The sequence below is a fragment of the Talpa europaea genome (genome assembly GCF_964194135.1).
Source record: "Talpa europaea genome assembly, chromosome: X".
In the NCBI taxonomy this organism is placed as follows: Eukaryota; Metazoa; Chordata; class Mammalia; order Eulipotyphla; family Talpidae; genus Talpa; species Talpa europaea.
The window spans coordinates 75,314,650-75,331,968 of NC_140081.1; the positions used below are offsets into that span (position 1 = coordinate 75,314,650).

General features: G+C 45.3%; 1 protein-coding gene across 2 annotated transcripts; it reads left to right on the forward strand.

Moving 5' to 3' along the window:
• Positions 1 to 583: 583 nt before the first annotated feature.
• On the forward strand, positions 584 to 16,251 carry ATP1B4 (ATPase Na+/K+ transporting family member beta 4; the record flags this gene model as incomplete). Of its 2 annotated transcripts, none has more annotated exons than XM_084258080.1 (8): positions 584 to 646; positions 4,506 to 4,806; positions 8,792 to 8,920; positions 9,181 to 9,285; positions 12,282 to 12,478; positions 13,102 to 13,158; positions 15,267 to 15,362; positions 16,090 to 16,251. In XM_084258080.1, 8 exons carry the CDS (start codon positions 584 to 586, stop codon positions 16,249 to 16,251), a joined length of 1,110 nt encoding a protein of 369 aa, XP_084114206.1. The 2 variants fall into 2 exon arrangements, with proteins under 2 accessions (XP_084114206.1, XP_084114207.1); XM_084258081.1 differs by having other exon boundaries at positions 4,506 to 4,794.
• Between the last annotated feature and the right edge of the window lie 1,068 nt (positions 16,252 to 17,319).

A 17,319-nucleotide genomic window follows, 5' to 3' on the forward strand; every position in this document is an offset into this window, starting at 1 on the left:
ATTTTAAGGAGCTCATAGATTGACACAAGTAAGGGATATTGTAGGTGGCTTGGTGTGTGTGTGGGGTGGGAAGAGCAAAGGGAATCTTTCCTGACACCCTAGATCCTTTTGCATGAGGTCAGCCTTATGAAAAAAGAAAGTTATTCTTGGCCATCTCCCCTCACCCCCAACTCCCACCCCCGCCCTACCCTCTGCACACACTGATATCCAACTCTCAATTGCGAACACGACTCAAGATTTCCATTGGGCCCATAGTATCTCAGGCGCTGGGGTAGGCCAGGGGGGGCGGGAAGAGACTTGAAGTTGGAGGGGGTGATTTGCTCATCCTCATGACCCAGAATATCTCCCCCTCCCTGTAATGATGAGCTTGCTTTTCCAGAAGGGCTTTCCTTCGATTCAAGGAAGGGGCCAGCCAATGAGAGAGGGGCATGTTAGATTATTTTGGGGAAGTGCTTGTGCCAGGAGGGTTCACTTTTACTAAGCGCCAAGTGTCCCCAGCAACCAGTGTCTCCTGTACCAGCAGAAGCTCCAGAACTCTCACCCACTTGCCTGCATCTGCCGCATCTCTGCCCACTGAACAGCCATGCGAAGGCAGCTGCGGTCCAGAAGGGCTCCGGCCTTCCCTTACGGTTATCGCTTCAGACTTGTGAGTCCCGAGGAGCAGAAAATTTTGCTGTACCTTTGGAGAGGGGTGGGTTAGGGGTCGTATGGGTCTTGGTTTATGAATGCCTCTCCTTGGGATGGGCGGGAACAGTGAAGTTTTACAAAGACCATGAGTTTCAAGAGTGAGCAGGGGCCCCCAGCACCCCATTATACCCTAAATGTCTGGATTGAATGAGGAAGCCCCTCTTCCTGTAGAAGAAAGACAAGGGAAGGGGAAGAGACCGAGAATAAGACACTTTCTAAAATTTTTTCTTGGGAGTCTAGAATTGGAACAGACCTTTTGGAGTGTGAGCACATAGGTTTCATTCCCAGAGTAGGAAATTTCACCCAGGGAGAATGGAAGGGGAAGAGGAAATGAAAGGCATTGCCTACCCAGCTGTCTCGGTCCCTTTGGGAGTGAGCTTCTTAGGAACCCAGCTGCTCTTTTTCTAAAGCTGAAATTCCAAACGATAGTTAAAATCACAGAATCCTAGATAGAAGCTGGAAGTAATCCTAGACATCATCGCTCCAGAATTTCTCATTACGTAAAGGTAGCTGCTGGGGCTCTGAGCACAGGAGTGACTTGTAAGTTAGTGGAAAAGCCAAAGTGAGAATGTAAGTTTCCCCACGTCTAATCTTGTGCTCTTTCCATTACATTTGTGGTATGCAACTTCATAAGCCTCAGATCCTCCACCGGCCATTGCTATCCAGCCTGCCACCCCTCCCTCCCTCCCTCCCTCTCTCCCTTGCCATCCCCCTTTTGGTGTCATCATTTATCTATTTATCTCCAGGATGCATTAGAAATTTCTTTGAACCCAACGTTTCTTTGCATCTACTTTGCTATAAATCATTAATATAAACCACACAGAGTACTTGGGGAGGAGAGGTATATCCTGAAATCTCCCCCACAGAGGCCTATGATCTAAGCCTCAGGAGGAAACAAAGTCAAATCCATTTTTCTCTGGGAATGGCCACATGTATCGCCATCCAAGGGTTAAGTGAAGACTGTCAACAGTCAGCAGAGGGCAACACAAATTCTCCTAGCGTCCTGTCAGCCACAGAGGGCTTCCCTTTATGTTCCAGCCCAATTTATAGAATCTTCCTTTTGACAGCTCACAGAGCAGTCACAATCTGTAGGGCACATATAACAATTCCTCATTTGGTCTCTTTTCTATGTAACGCTGCTCAAGTGTTGGGTCTAATGTCAATTATTGATCAACTGGCTTGGAGTTTTAAATGTCTCGGTGAATCTTGCTCTTTATTGGGAATACTTGGTCACATTTATAAAGAAATCATTTGATTCTATGAATGTGCTAGTTTCTCTCTTAAAATTAACCAACCATTTGGATATCTACAGTTTGTTACTCAGTACAGGGCACAAATCTATCCTTTGGGTCCTACTATTTGTTTAGCTGTCTGTTTATATGTTTATATATTTAGAGTGCTCAAAATGGAGCCACCTCCTGCCCTTCAGACTCTTCCCTTTTAGGGCAACACGAAGGCCGTAGCACACACCCACTACATATCCCAGCAAACTCACACAAGGGCAGAGTCACTTTAGGAAACTGTCAAAAACAGAACCTGTCATTACCAACGGATTCCCTACTGGATTTCAGAAATAGTTACACAATGTGAGGTTTCTCCTGTGCTCAGTTTCCGAAGCTCAGGCAGTGTGAGAGCTGTGGGGAAATGAGCTCTGAGAAGGTTAATTCTTCCCGGGAGGGTAAAGCTTTAATGACAAGTCATCTTTAATGGGATTATTGTGAGAGCTCACATCTACAAATAAGATCAGGCTGAGGCTAAGGCCAGCTGCCCCCTCTGTGGTGCAGAGGTGGAGGACAGGCATCGGCAACATGGAAAGAAAATGGAAATTATTCAGAAAATATGAAGGGAATAGAAATTCCTCTGTGATGAAACGTTGCACTTCAAATTTTCTGATATTCTCAGTTGCAGCATTCTCTGGGAGACATGGTGATGACTACTCCCATCATGACTGCTGAGCTTAGTGTGACAAGCTCTGGGAGAACATTCCCCTGGAGTCCTGGTTCAGGAGTTTAAGTCAGGCAGTTATCACTGACATTTGTTCAGCATCCACTGGGTACCTAGCTATGGCTTCACACTGTGGAGGGCCATCAAGGACTTAGAAAATATGGACTCTGCCCCCTGGGTGCTCAGAATGTAGTTAGGGAGGACAGGTGTGTACCCATGTTCACACGCAAGCAACAGCAAGTTGAGAACATTTATTAATCCATTCAACATTGAGTTATGGGGTTTATTCTCCCAAGCCTTACACTGTGAGTCCATGTCAGAGTCAGAAATCATTGAGTCTAAGCACCTATAATCTCTTGGGCACACAAAATCGAACACATTGCTGTGCTCCATAAATCTGCTAAGACACCTGTAGACCCTTGTGCTCAATGTGATGGGGGGAATGTCGCCATGCAGGATATCAAGAGACATAGGTTTGAAGACTGTCGACTCTATCATGAGCTTGCTGTGTGGCTCTGGGAAGATCCTGTCCCCTCTCTGGATCTCAGATGAATGAGTGAATCCCCAAGGTCCCCACCCATCCAAGGATGGTGTGTGATATAAAGCTGTACATCTAAACACATCGGAGAACAACTCAAGAGTGCTTATAGTCAAGAGCCAGATAGTGCTGAGCAGACAGAATACTCAGAGTAGAGCCTTGTTATTTTATATCACTTTTACTGGTTCTGAACAATCCGATTTGCTGACCCCCCCCTCCCCCTGACCCCTACCCCACCAGTGGCAGCCTTTTTAGCTGAGTGTCCTCTAAATGGCCTTTGAAGAAATTAGTCAGGGAGGGCAGCCCCTGGCCTCTCTGATTTGACACATCCAACCTCAACAGGTGCACAGGCCCTGCCACTCTTAGGATTTAGATAGCAGAGAGAAGGGGGGGTGGCCTCATTTTTTGCTGCTGCAGTGAGCCTTGGCAGACCCACAAAGAGCAAGGATCCAACTCTCCAGCCTGGGGCTGGGAGGCATTTGAAATACCACTGAATGAAGTCTGGGATTTTCTCTCTTTTGGTTTAATTTTCTTAGAACCACTCAGAGAAGATTACAGTTTCAGATCTCCAGTAATGACTACAATCAGTCAATCAACAAATCTGTGCTGAGTGTCTGCTAAGTGCCCAGAATTTTTGCCTAGGGCATGGGGTCGGGGGCAGGGAGGGCAGGAACTAAAGAAGTATCTGTTGGGTCCCAGAACTCAGGTGTTCTGTCCAACCTAAGGCAGGAAAAAGTCCCAGCTCAGGCAATGGTCAAAGAAGCTGCAAATAGTTTCCTAACTCTTGCTTCTGTTGGGTGGGCAGGCTAAGTTTTGAGGAGGGGTACAGCAGCTGGCCTGTCCTCCTGATGTCTGTCCCAGGCTATTTTTAGCCACAACTTGGGACAGAGAATTGAGCAGCTGAAAGTATATAGGGTGTTAGAACCATACTGGCTGGGACTGACAATTTGCGATCACCGACACAGGTGTCAAAAATGACTCCATCCTCTAGTGTGGAGCTCAGTTCTGCCTCGACAAGTCACACAAAGTTAAACGGGAGATCCCAGGACAGGGCAGCCATAAGCACAGTCCTAGGGGAAAAGCCTGAAGCTGAGAATAAAATTTACACCTCTATGGAAAGACTATTGGCTCAAAATGGGTCACTGAAAGGGCATTTCCTCTATCAGGACAGAGAAAGAAAATCAGCCTCCTGTACCATGGCTGTGTTGATGGGGAAGTGGAATTTGAAGCATCTCCAAATATTGAGTCGTTTTCCATTTATGTTTGGCTGGTGGGGTGCACCATTGGAATTTTTTTTTTTTTTCAAAACGGGGATTGTGCTTTGTCACTGCTCCAGGATGATCAGGATGAAGTGAACCAGAACTACTTAGCAGATGAAGAAGAAGAAGCAGAGGAAGAGGCTCAGGTGATGGTGGTGCCTGAATTGGAGGTGGAGGAGGAGGAGGAGGAAGAAGAAGAAGAAATAGGAGAGGACGAGGAAGAGGAAGAAGAGGAGAAAGAAAAGGACGAAAAAGAGGAGGAAGAGGTGCAGGGTCAGCCAGCAGGCAATACCTGGTGGCAGAAATTGCAGATCATGAGCGAATACCTGTGGGATCCGGAGAAAAGGATGTCTCTGGCCCGAACAGGTCAGAGTTGGAGTAAGTCCCAGCTGTCCCAATGTCCCAGTCGGGTGTCCTTTGCTTTGGGCTTGGTGTCCAAGACTCCTTTACCATACGTTGGATGGGCTTGTCTGCAAACTTCTCTTAACATTTCATGTAAAGGGATCAGTGCCTAGGAAAGTGCCTGGACTATGGGCAGACCCCATGAGAACAAACTTCCAGAGGGTGAACAAACTTGACTGTATAGCTAAAATTCACTGGACTCAATATCACTTGCAATAGAGAAAGACCTTAAGAATGAGTTGGGCGAGCAGAGACTTTTTTTAAAAAAAAAGTCTTAACCTTGTCACTTTCTGCCAGTGTGATCTTGGGCTCTTTATTTGCCCTCTTGATAGTTTCTTCACCTGTCAGATGAGGCCAAAACTGCCTCACCTCTCTCACAGATCAGCTGGAGGCTCCAATAAGATGTTTAAATTGTACAAAGTATTATTTAGAAGACATTCTAGGATATGAGGACCAAGTCCCTGGTTACCTACCCATGCCTCACTGTTTCACCTAGTAAGGTCTGAGGAAAGCCAGGAGGCCTTGCCCCTGGCTGCAGCTGGTGGGTGTTTATGCTCCCACAGTGTACACAGAGAAATTGTCTTTAAAGGATCGTGGCGGGAGACTAATGCTGAGCGTCCATGTTGCTGGATCAGTGACAGGATCACATTCCTTAGCATTTCCTCTTTGTACCACATGCAGCCACCACTTTTACTTCATAATTTTCCCAGCACTCCTCTGCCAGAGTCCTACTCACCTCCTAAACTATTCAAGCTGAGCCTTCGTCTCAGGAGATTTAGCCTGTGGTAAAATTCACACTTGCCACACTCTTCTGCATGGCCCAGAAAAAGAGCAGCTGCTGGTTTGGAACTCAGTTAACCCACAGTAGAAGAAAACAATATAGGATGCCATGGATAAAATGAGAGCCCCCCAGTGTCAAGAGGCCAAGTTGCTAAAGTTGATGGTCATGCCTTCTAAAGGCCCCTTTGGCTGAGAATTCTCTCCACTGGAGTTTGTTTCTAATTCAATTCAGTCAGGGTGAAACAGCTAGCTAGCCTTGTTTCCTGGAATTAGGAACAGCAGGTGTGGGGCTCTGAGCAACACCCACCTCCCTTCACCCCCGTCAGTCCCTGCCCCACCCCTGCCCATCCCTCGAACTCGAACTGGAACAAATGTACCATTCAAGGAACATTCCGACATTCTGAAAGCTACAGACAAATGCAGGACACTCACCGGGGCTCCATAAGGGCACAGCTGTTTCTCCCTTGCCTAAAGAGTACTGGGAAAAACAGGCCTTGTGGAACACAAGTGTGATTCTGGGAGAGGGAGCCAAACATTAACTCCCACACAGCCGGCCATTGGGACTTCACCAGATGAGCTAATGCAAACTGCTTCTTTAGAGAACAATCTATAGGCCACTAATTGCGTATGAAGAAGGCAGGTTCAAATTCTCAGGGAATATGGGGAAGTGGAGACACTATATGGTAGAACATTTCCTGACCTCTGAGTAGCTGGGCTAATGAAAGCTCAGGAAGCCAAGCTCCTTCTGCCTGGCTACTCCGGGCAAAGGGTACATCATGACATTAGTGCCAAGGTCACCAAACATATGCCTGGACATCAACATAACCAACATATTCTCCCAGCCTATTATTTATTCTGGGCTTTTTTCTTTGGTGACTGGGCAACCTCTATTCTTAGGAACTATATGCTACTTTACTGGATACTGACAAACTGACAAGAACCATATGAGGCAGCAATATTGTGATCATCATTGACGGATGCAAAAGCTGAGGCTTAGAGAGTAACCTGTGTAAAGTCCCACAGTTCAGCAGCAGCACTGGTATTCAAACTCAGTTTAGATGAACACTGGAGCACAGTCTCTTGCCAGAACACCACACCGTCTTCATGAACTACAGCAATGAGCAATGAGCAAGCCATCAGGACCTGAGGCCGGGACCTGAGGATGGGTAGGGCCTCAGGTCCTGATGAGCCATTTTGGTAAGAGGAGTGAAGAATCAGGATTAGGGATACCTAGTCTATTCAAGATATCCAGGTTTATCCTGGCTTGGGTGGGACATCTAGGAGAGAACCCCAAATTACCTAAAGGAGTGACCCAAGTAAAACTTGGACATCCAGAACGGAAAGGGTTGGAGAGATCAGTGGGTTCTGATGGTTTTGCCTGAGGTGTGGGGAGTTGGCTAACAGAATTCATTATAGCGTCCAGGGCAGAGACTCCTGGGCAGGCTGAGGAAATTCACTGCTAGAGCCATTCTCCTATTACAGCTTCCTGGCCACACATTCTGGGCAAGAAGGAAGGTGTCTCCAAGGGCGTGCACCTGCAGTCCATCACTTTCCTTCCACCCATGAAACAGAGTCTTCCGGTCCTCCCAAGATGGCTCCAACTGTTGATCCATTCCCAGGATGGGGATGGGAAGCGTGGGATGGAGGAAGCGGAGTAGGGCACACCTAATTAGCACAGCTGTGGGCAGCCGCCAAGTACCACAAGCACACAGGTGCCACTGCAGCTTCTCCAGGGCCTCCAGCTGAATCCATGTGCTCATGTTCCAGTTCCGCTTTAGCTCATCTTCTAAAACACAAAGGTTCATTTCCAGTTGGAATGCCAGGGAGCTTTCCCCCTCTCTTTCCCCACTCCATTTTGTTCCCCTTTGGTAAATTTTGTTTGGTTCACGGTTCAATTTAAAAATTACTATTTGGATTCAGCTTGGACACAGCAAAGTTACAAGGTTTGTTCCAGTTTCTGGTTCATGATTCAGCTCAAATCTCTAGTTTCCACATCATGTCACTGCTGTGACTGGAGCCAGATATTGTTGCCCAACAGAGCCCCAAGGAGGTCTTTAAACAGCGCTTCCCAGCGGCAGTCTCGGGCTCATCCATCTCACTCTGCTTCGCCTAATCCTGGGGCAAACCGAGTTCTAACACAGCTCACACAGGGGAATCCATACCACCGCGCTGCCAGTCCTGCGGCAGTAACAGTATCAACAATAACAGCGATGAAGACTGCCGTTGATAGAGCACTTAGCATCTTCCAGGCTCTGTGCTATCCATTTATATGCATTATTCAATGCTAAGATGTAAGTAAATCTGTAAAATCTTCATTTTACAGATGAGGAAATTGAGATCCAGAGAGATGAGCAGCGTGTCCAAGATTAAACAGCTTGGAAGTGACAAAGTCAGGACAGGATGTAAAGAAAGGCTGAGTTTCAGATGCTGTCAGGGATAGAGCAGGACATGAGTTAAGTGGTAAATCCACGCCCATTTTACCTGTGAGAAATTGGGGGTGCGGAGAGCTTCTATAGCTTCGCAAGCTCACAGGTAGGGGCCACAGGTAGCAGTGCCCTGGAATTCCTCTTCGTCCCTGACATATCCTGTGTTAGAATTCTTTTTGAAAGGCAGAGCCACTTAAACTTCCGTAAAGATGAATAAGATTTGAAATAAGTAGGGTGAGACCTCATTTTGCCTTGATTAGAGGGAAGTCCAGTGGAAATTAATCAAAAATGTGAATTATAGACTACATGGAAAGAAATGCTGTTTTCATTCCTTGCAAATACATATAATCACTGGAACCAGTGCGAGGGCTCTTCAGGACACCTGCTTTAATGAATAGTGAAAAATGATTTGCACTTAGGACATCAACCTGTACCCAAAAGACTCCCGAGTCATTTGTCCACTGTAGTACTTTATACTACTGTAGTCCACTCCCCTATAATCTTGTTCACGGTCATCATGTGCTCAGCAAGCCCTTCCATCAGAGATGCTGTAAAGGTAAACTGCAATGAAACCTCCAACACAATTCTCACCAATTCCAAACTGGTGGCATCTAAATGAGCAAGGACACACTGAATTGGGAGAATAAAATAAAAGCCATCTAGTCCATTTGGGTTGGTTCCAGTTCCAGAGCCCAGGTGAGGAGGCAGGGTTTGTTGGCAAGCACTGACCACTCTCCTCTCTGATTGTCCTGCAGGCCTGATCTTAGTCATATACTTCTTCTTCTATGCCTCCCTGGCTGCCGTGATCACCCTCTGCATGTACACTCTATTTCTGACCATCAGTCCTTACCTGCCATCCTTCACTGAAAGGGTGAAGCCTCCTGGTGAGTGCCCAAGTGCCCTGTATTGTCAGAATTGGCTGGACAGAAATCTGCTTGCACAGCGTGTTCAGTCTCAATTAACTTTGGCTCTTCCCGGTAATGACTTAGGGATTCAATTATTCAGAGTAAAAGTAAAATGGTACTTGGCAAATTATAGTCCTTTTCATTTTGATTGCCTGGTGGGAAATGGTTTCCTGGGAATTGATACAAAAAACCGATCCCACGAATGGGTTAATATATCCAAGCCCTGTTTTCATTGCCAGGAGTTATGATCAGACCCTTCGCCCATAGCCTTAACTTCAACTTCAACGTTTCTGAACCTGACACTTGGCAGCACTACGTGATTAGCCTAAATGGCTTTCTCCAGGGTAAGTTCTTCTGAATGTTGGAAGCCTCTTTGGGAGACGATGCTGGGAATTCAAAACTCAAAACTCACCTGGCCCAGTAATCCTACTCCCACAAGCCCCAGCCCATCATGCGTGCATCTTGCCTTCCCTCAGCACCTCTAGATACAATCCAAACTGCTCTACTTTCTGACTGTATGTTGCCTTAAAAGCACACAAGCTGACTCCCCAGCAGGGTAAGTTCACTGTGGGCAGAGAACGTGTTTTATTTTTGTGAGCACTTTACAGCACCTAGTTGTGTCCTGGCCACATCCAGATGGCTCAATAAGGATCCAATTATAAAAGGACCATTCTGGGGGGTAGTGGTGAGAAAAGAAGCATGTTCTCCCAAACTAGAAGATTCCTGTCTCCTATACTCTCTCAAGGTAAGAGAATTCATTTCTTGGAGGTGGGCTATCTTGAAGAGCTTAAGTGTCTTTATTTAACAGCATTCCAGAAGGGAGTCAGAGAAAGAGTATCTGGGCAGCAGCCACTTCTACATTTTTTTTTTGTAAACCATTTATTTATTTATTTATACAAGCACTGGGTACAGTCAGAAGCGCGGGAGGGTGAGAGAATTCACCAGAGTCAGAGCGGGGAGCAGAGCAGGCAGAAGGACCGAAGTACACTGCCGAGGGGAGCAGCGAGCGGCAGGAGAGGTCTGCACGCCATGTGGGACCCTCCTCCCGAAGAGTTTTAAGATGCTATCTCTACAGCAGCATCAGACACATCTTCAGGGACAAAGGAATGGCTTTTTAAGAGGCCCTTCTAAAGGTTGAAACTGAAGTAGTAGCTTGGTTAAGATTGAACATAGAGGACACAGACTCTGTATTTATTCAGCTTGCCCATCTGTTATTTGTGAAGGGGGACAGGTGAAGCCAGTTAGATTGGTTTGGTTGTCCTGGTCTAGGAACAAGAGGGGGACAGTAGTAGTACATGCACCGGATTAAGAGGAATTACGTGATGGGCAGTGTTATTTAAATGCATAAATTTTGTAATTTAACTTTAATCCTGCGTATCATCCCCATTTTACAAAATGAGGGAACTGAGATTCAGAAAGGGGAAGTAACATGACCAAACACTCCCAGCAGCAAAACCAGTATTAAAACCCACATCCATTCACTTGACACCCAGGGACCAGCACATCAGCAAAACCTGGGAGTCTGTTAGAAAGTCAGAATCTCAGGCTCCACCCCAGATCTCCTGAATCAGGATCTGCCTTTGAACAGCATCTGCAGGTGATGTGTGTGACCTTTAAAGCTTCAGAAGTTGCTGTTTTTCATAATTCATTGCTGCTGACATACAACAAGGAGTTAGAAGCTCAGCTTTGTATCAGTAAAGCTCAGTTTTATTTGGGGTAAGCCTGAGTTTCAGACTTCTCACCTACAAGATGTGGGAAGCAGAGTTCTTTGTGAGTTCATATAGTTTCATTTTTGGCCAAGCCCCCCCCCACACACACACACATACACACACATTTTGGGCATCACAGCCAGCACAATATCTTTCCCCCACCAAAATGCATGAGAGCTATTGCAAAGATGTTGCCAGAATCTCTACTAAGGAAATCCCTCTGAGAAGATAGGGAAATACCAATTCTGACCCGATGTTAGAGGTGGGGAACAGCAGGAAAAACACTGGGTTTTTAGTTCCTAAGTGTAGACAATATGCCCTATTTAAAAGGAACCCATTTCTAAATAGACATCCTAGAGAATCAGTTTCATTCCCATGAGAACTGGAATTTTGCAATAAGGGTCATGTCCATGTTACATTATTTTTGATGAAACTACCTCAACAGAAACAATCAGCATGTGATTACAGCTTCTATTTAGAAAAGTTATTATTTGAACATAGTTCTCATTCTAAATATATATATATATATATATAAACAAAATCTTGAATATAACATTGTCGAAGGAAAAATAAATGAATAACCATAATTGGAATGGATTTAAAATTCCCAATTGCTTCTTAATAATATCAAACCCAAGTCACAACCTGTCTAGAAGAGGATCCAGCAGTATAGCTGGAGTTTGATCTCTGGTTGTTCGTAGGTGACAATCGCTTCTAAAAAATCCAACTACTTGGAACATGAACACACAGGGGGCTGGATCTAACAGGACTAACTGGATTCCATCGTTTAGAACAAAACTGTAAATAACGTGGTCATTTCCAAAGGCCAGTTCCATGACATCTTGTAGCTCAGAGTCAGCTCACCAGATAACTCCTTTCAACTCTCTTCCTGATGTGTGTGCCTTGGACACACACGATGTTCCATCCAATGTAAAAGGACACTAACTGAGTACCTGAGGTCTCAACAGACAAGACCTCTCCCTCCTCCCACTCTCGATGATGCCCTGATGGTTGTCATTGGTTTCTGTCTTTCTGTAAAGAATGAGAAGCTGGTTTATCTCCTCCTCCTCTTCCTCTCCTGTCCTACAATGCACAGGTCTCACTCTCTTGCACCAGGTGCCTCCTCAAAGGGAGATGTTTCCTAAGTTGAACTTAAAAAGACTAAACTGAGGCACGTTCTTTGCCTCTTGATATACACCATGCCTCCACATGACTCAGTCCCTCTTTCCAAATCTGTCTGTGTGCCTATTCCTCTCCCAGAAGAAGAGGCAGCCCTCCAAGTTTACAATACACCATATCTGAAAAAAATACTGGGATATGGAGAGAAATTGTCAAGGGACCAATATATGACCGAGAGATAGAAATCTGCAAGTTCTGAGGGAAAGAGAAGCGAGGGGACAGACCACCAAAGAAGGCTGAGGGACTAGTCCAGCAGGCTTCCTGGAAGAGATATTGCTGATGGAGGGTCTTGAGCCCCTGATGCCAGGTCATAGAGTCTAGGACAGATTGAGAGGACTTTTCAAGGAGCATAGAAAGCTGAAGAAAGAAAGCTAGGGAGGGGGGCTACTGAAAACACAGCCTTCTCCTGTAGCACCTGTTTAACTTCACCCTTTGCCACCCACCCTCTTTAGGTTATAATGACAGTCTTCAAGAGGAAATGAATGTGGATTGTCCCCCGGGGCAGTACTTCATCCAAGATGGCGATGAGGATGAGGATAAGAAAGCTTGCCAATTTAAGCGCTCCTTCCTAAAGAACTGCTCTGGCCTGGAGGATCCTACTTTTGGCTACTCTACTGGGCAGCCCTGCATCCTTTTAAAGATGAACCGGGTATACTGATCCTTGATACTCTAGTGATAATAAGTGGATTAGCTGCATAGGAAGGTTCTGGCTACTCTATTTCTCTTGGGCTGTCTTCACACACTGCACATTTGGCCATTTTTACTGACTACCAGACAAACCTATTGAACAATAATTCCTTTTTCTCCCTAAAACTTCTTCCCCACCCCTAGCCCTGCCCTTTGATGTCTTCTGTCAGAACAGAGGTCCAGAGCTGTTTGGAACAGGGAATTGACATGAGGGTGGTTTGGGGGAGGGTTCTTATAGCGGGAAGAAATGCAGTTTCTTGCTCTCCTCCATGTCTGAGGTGTGTCAGAGACTTATCAGCCTTGCAACTCTTGAAACCATAAAGTCTCTTACATGTTGAGGGTTACCTTGCTGCAGTTGCCATTGTACCGTGCACAAATTCAAGGAGCAATCTAAAGTGCGGTCGGTGGGCTGCACAGCTCTGAAGAGAGTTTGCATTTTGTGCTTTTCCCAACATTTCTGAGAGAGGAAAATAGATTATGCTTATACTTAAGGAAGGGATGACTCAAGGGGGATTTAGGAAAAACCCCGTTGTGACTGTCAAATCTGTCTTGTTGTGTTTTAAAATACTGGTTTTCTTTTGCTAGATTGTAGGCTTTCGCCCTGAGCTTGGAGATCCCGTGACGGTTTCCTGCAAAGTTCAGGTAAAGTGCATTTTTGAGTAAGTACTGCCAGCACATCTGTTCCCTGCAAAAAGATGCTTCATCCTGGCTATGCGTTAGGGAAAGGTTCATCTTTTTATAACTATACCTCCTTTTAGTACCTTCAGGCCTCCTCACTTCCAGACAGCATTCAATTCGTGTGTGTGTGTGTGTGTGTGTGTGTGTGTGTGTGTGTTGATTTATACCTGTGAAAGTCAAACACAACCTTAGATAAGGGCCACAGCAGGGAACAACAATGTGCCAAGTCATTAATTGGGATTCTGTTTACACTTTTGCTTTTAGCTCTAATTACTTGTTTCTTTGAACTAAACAAATGGCCTTCATTAGAGTCATTAGTCCCTGCTTTTAAAACTGAATTTCACTTTTTGCAGCAATGACCAGTGGCTCTGGGTGTTGCAATAACAAACGACTACAAGGGAAGTATAAACAGAACTCCATTAATATGCTAATTAACTGTCCTTCCAGGGACCATTAACTCCTACCTCATCTGCACCAATTAGCTCCTTTGTAGGAAAAAGTCCTATATCTTGGGTTTGCTTCTTAAACCTACTACAAACAGGTCCCTCCTGTTCCACATCAACTGAGCCCCCCCCCCCACTTCCGCCCCCAGCCTGGACGATTGTCTTGTAAGTGTGTGAAGCCAGGCATCCCATTCTGAGCTCTAGGAATGCTGCTCAAAATTTGATGGTGGCAGATCAGAAAGCAGTATTTATTCAGCCAAAAGTCCACAATCAGCAAGCATTCAATGACCACTTATTAAGTACCAGGTGCTTTGGGAGGTGTTGGGGTGCCAACATAAATATGACTGTCTCTGAAATTAGGGCAATCGATTATTACTGGTGCTGTAGGGACATGAAGAGGGAGAGGTTCCATGTGAGTGGCAGTAATGCTGGATCAGGTAGTGCTTGCCAGATGAATGAGGTAGGGGAGGACATTCATTTTATTCACATGTATGTGAATATGTGGAAGTATACATACATGTGGGACATGACTACTAACTTCCACAGACCATTCACAAAAATGAATTTCATTGCTTTTTAGAAAACTATATAAATAAGTCATAAACACCAACTCTTAAACTAGCATATTAATTGGACTGAGCCCATTTATGGTTCCCTAGTGGAAGCTATTCATTTTTCAGCTTGCATCAAAATTTGCTGAGAACTATCCTTTAAAAAGAAAAAGAAATATTAAAAGTGCTTTTACACTCTGTAATAATCAATACTGGTCAAATCCACACCCACACGTGGAAATCACACAGGATGAGATAATTACTAGACTAAATTAAGGAGAGCTCAGTTCATACTAAGAAGGATCATACTGTAGTGACAAGAGTCATCACATGACCCTAGCAAGTGATTTGCTAGCAGTGATGCACTATTAGTCCCTTATTAGCTCCCAGACCTCTGCTATTTAGGACAAGCTAATGAGCAGTCAGCATGTGGAGTCTCTTATTCAGTGAGGGTTGATGAGGGTGGAACTGTTTGTTTAATCATTTCCAGTGCTGGATCCTTCTTGCTTATCCTCCTGACTCCACCTACTGTAACTAAGCACTACAGAGAATGTGGTTGGAGATGAGAGTTTAAGTGTGCCAAGTATAGGCTGAGTCCTACACATCCCTGCACACCTAGTCTGACTTCCAATAGAACTGAGCCCAAAGTGTGCACGTTGCTGTAGAGTGGGATTTCCTCAAGGCGTTCCAATTTATACCTGCTTCAGTTCCAAAGTCCAAGGTGGTGCCAGGATGATTCTTTGGAGAAAAGCTAGCATAGTAGACCCTCTGGCCAGAGCGGCACCAGATATTGCATGCCCTTTCGAGTCCTTTCTGGGTTCCCTCGGAGCCAGCACAGAACTGAGTACTGCTGGCCTCCTCAGTCCAGGCCTTCTGTCCAGTGTCCTCTGAACCAAAAAGCCAGCAGTCCCTCCCTGGAAGCACTCCTCGGGATAGAGCTGGGCTGAGCTTTCATGGTCTTCCTGGGGCAACTAGTTGTGGGTCATGCAAGGATTTCACCTGGGACACAGGTCTCTTTAGCTCAGGCCCCAACCACTCAGTGACCCAGCACACCATTTATACCTGCTTTTACTTACAGAGAGGTGATGAAAACGACATCCGCTCCATCAAATACTACCCAGAGTCGGCCTCTTTTGACCTCCGCTACTACCCTTACTACGGCAAACTGACTCACGTAAGCCTGTACCTCCTTTGTCTTTGCTGTCAGAGAGGACTGAGAAAGAAAGAAATGAAAGGCTGGCTGGGATCTATGAGAATTGGGGAGCAGCTGGTAGGAAGAGAGGACTGGGGAAATAGCTGCTGGCCAAGACCAGGAGCGCTCGACCAATTCCTATCATTTTCATATCTGAATGAGTCTCAGATATGGTGAAACTTCTTCACTTTACAGATGGAGAAATTAGGGTTCAGAGAGAGGAAGTGACTTGCCCAAAGTCACATAGCTATTTAGCAGCAGCACCGGGAGAAGAGAAATCGCCACTATTGCATTCAATTATGTCCAAATAATCATACTTCCATGTTTTTCCAATGTGAAGCCTTAGGCATTGAAGGCTTTATTTCCACAACAGAGACTTGATAAATACTAGCTCTGGTTTGGTTCATGGTCTGATATCCAGAAAATCATGTCATGCTGAGTTAGAATTGGTTTTTCCCACAGGACATTCAGACATCTGAAGTGACTTATGAGAAGAATGTGTAACTTTCCCACTTTCCCAGGGCAGAGAGAACTTGTCAGTTGCCTTAGCCATCTGTGACCTGACATCATGGGATTTACTCAGTTCCCTTTCTGGAGGTTATTCCACCCTGCACTAAATATTTCCCATTCTACTTACCCCTACCCCCGCCCACCCCGCCAGCACACCCTCTACTCCTCACACTTAGAATCATTGTTCTTCCACCTACAGGTGAACTACACCTCCCCACTAGTGGCGATGCACTTTACAGATGTGGTGAAGAACCAAGCGGTGCCTGTGCAGTGCCAACTGAAGGGCAAAGGCATCATAAATGATGTTATCAATGATCGTTTCGTGGGTAGGGTCATCTTTACTCTGAACATAGAAACCTAAGAACTTCAGGGGGGCCCTCCCACCAGTTCTGTTTCTATTTTATTGCATGTTACCCCTGGTAGCACCTCGATCATTTTTCTTCAACCAGAACATAGTCAGATGGACACTAGGACAACAGATCATCATTCCTGGCCTTTGACATATGTATCAAATGACACGTGGGAGATAGTGATTTTTTAAAGGTAGACTCTCCTGATGACAAATAGATTATATTAATTTTCATTCCCCCCACCCCCCTTAAGACTAAAACCCATTCTTGCTGCTAGAAGTCTCACTGTAGTATAAACATAGTATCTGATCAAATTCACAATAGCCATGAAGATGATAAATTTGTCATGTTTTCTAAAGGTTTGTTGTTTTTCAGAGGTGAGAGTCCTCACAACCAGGCTGATAAATAACCTTAAAAAAAAAAAAAAAACCCTGCCTGGCAAGGTTTTTCCCTGGAATCAACAATTCAACAATCAGATCAACTCAGAATACACCTAAGGCCACCACCATACTTAGGGAACTCGATATTCAAGGGCGCTTGAGAACACATACTGATTCAACGCCTAGGTTATCTTCAACTGGACAGAAATGAGTATTAACTGGATATTGTTCCAGGATAGAGATAAAGACCTACCTTATGACTTTTTCAGGGGAGGTGAGTCCCACTACAATTGGGGGCAATACCTACCATGTGGGTGTGATTAATTGGTGTTTGATCCCTTGCTGTATGATGTAATCCTCCAGAGGCAAACATTCCTGCAAACAGGTTTGTCTCAGCTTGGGCAGAGGAAAAACAAGGAAGGTCTCTACCAGCTAATTCTTCTTGGGCTATTTGTTTGACTGTAGTGTGATGTTCTTTGAGACCATCAGGGGTGGGTGTGTTGACACCCAGTGAGAGCTCTGGGGATTGAAATTAGGGTCTGCCAACTAATATGTGGCAAGACAAAAAGCTCTACCAAGACATTCAAAACCCAAGGCCCATTAGCTAGCTTTATATTTGCTTAAAAAATTATATGAGGCAGATGTTTATTCAGGTTGTCCATCAGCCAGGCTGCTTTGGCTTATCTTTGGCCACATGAC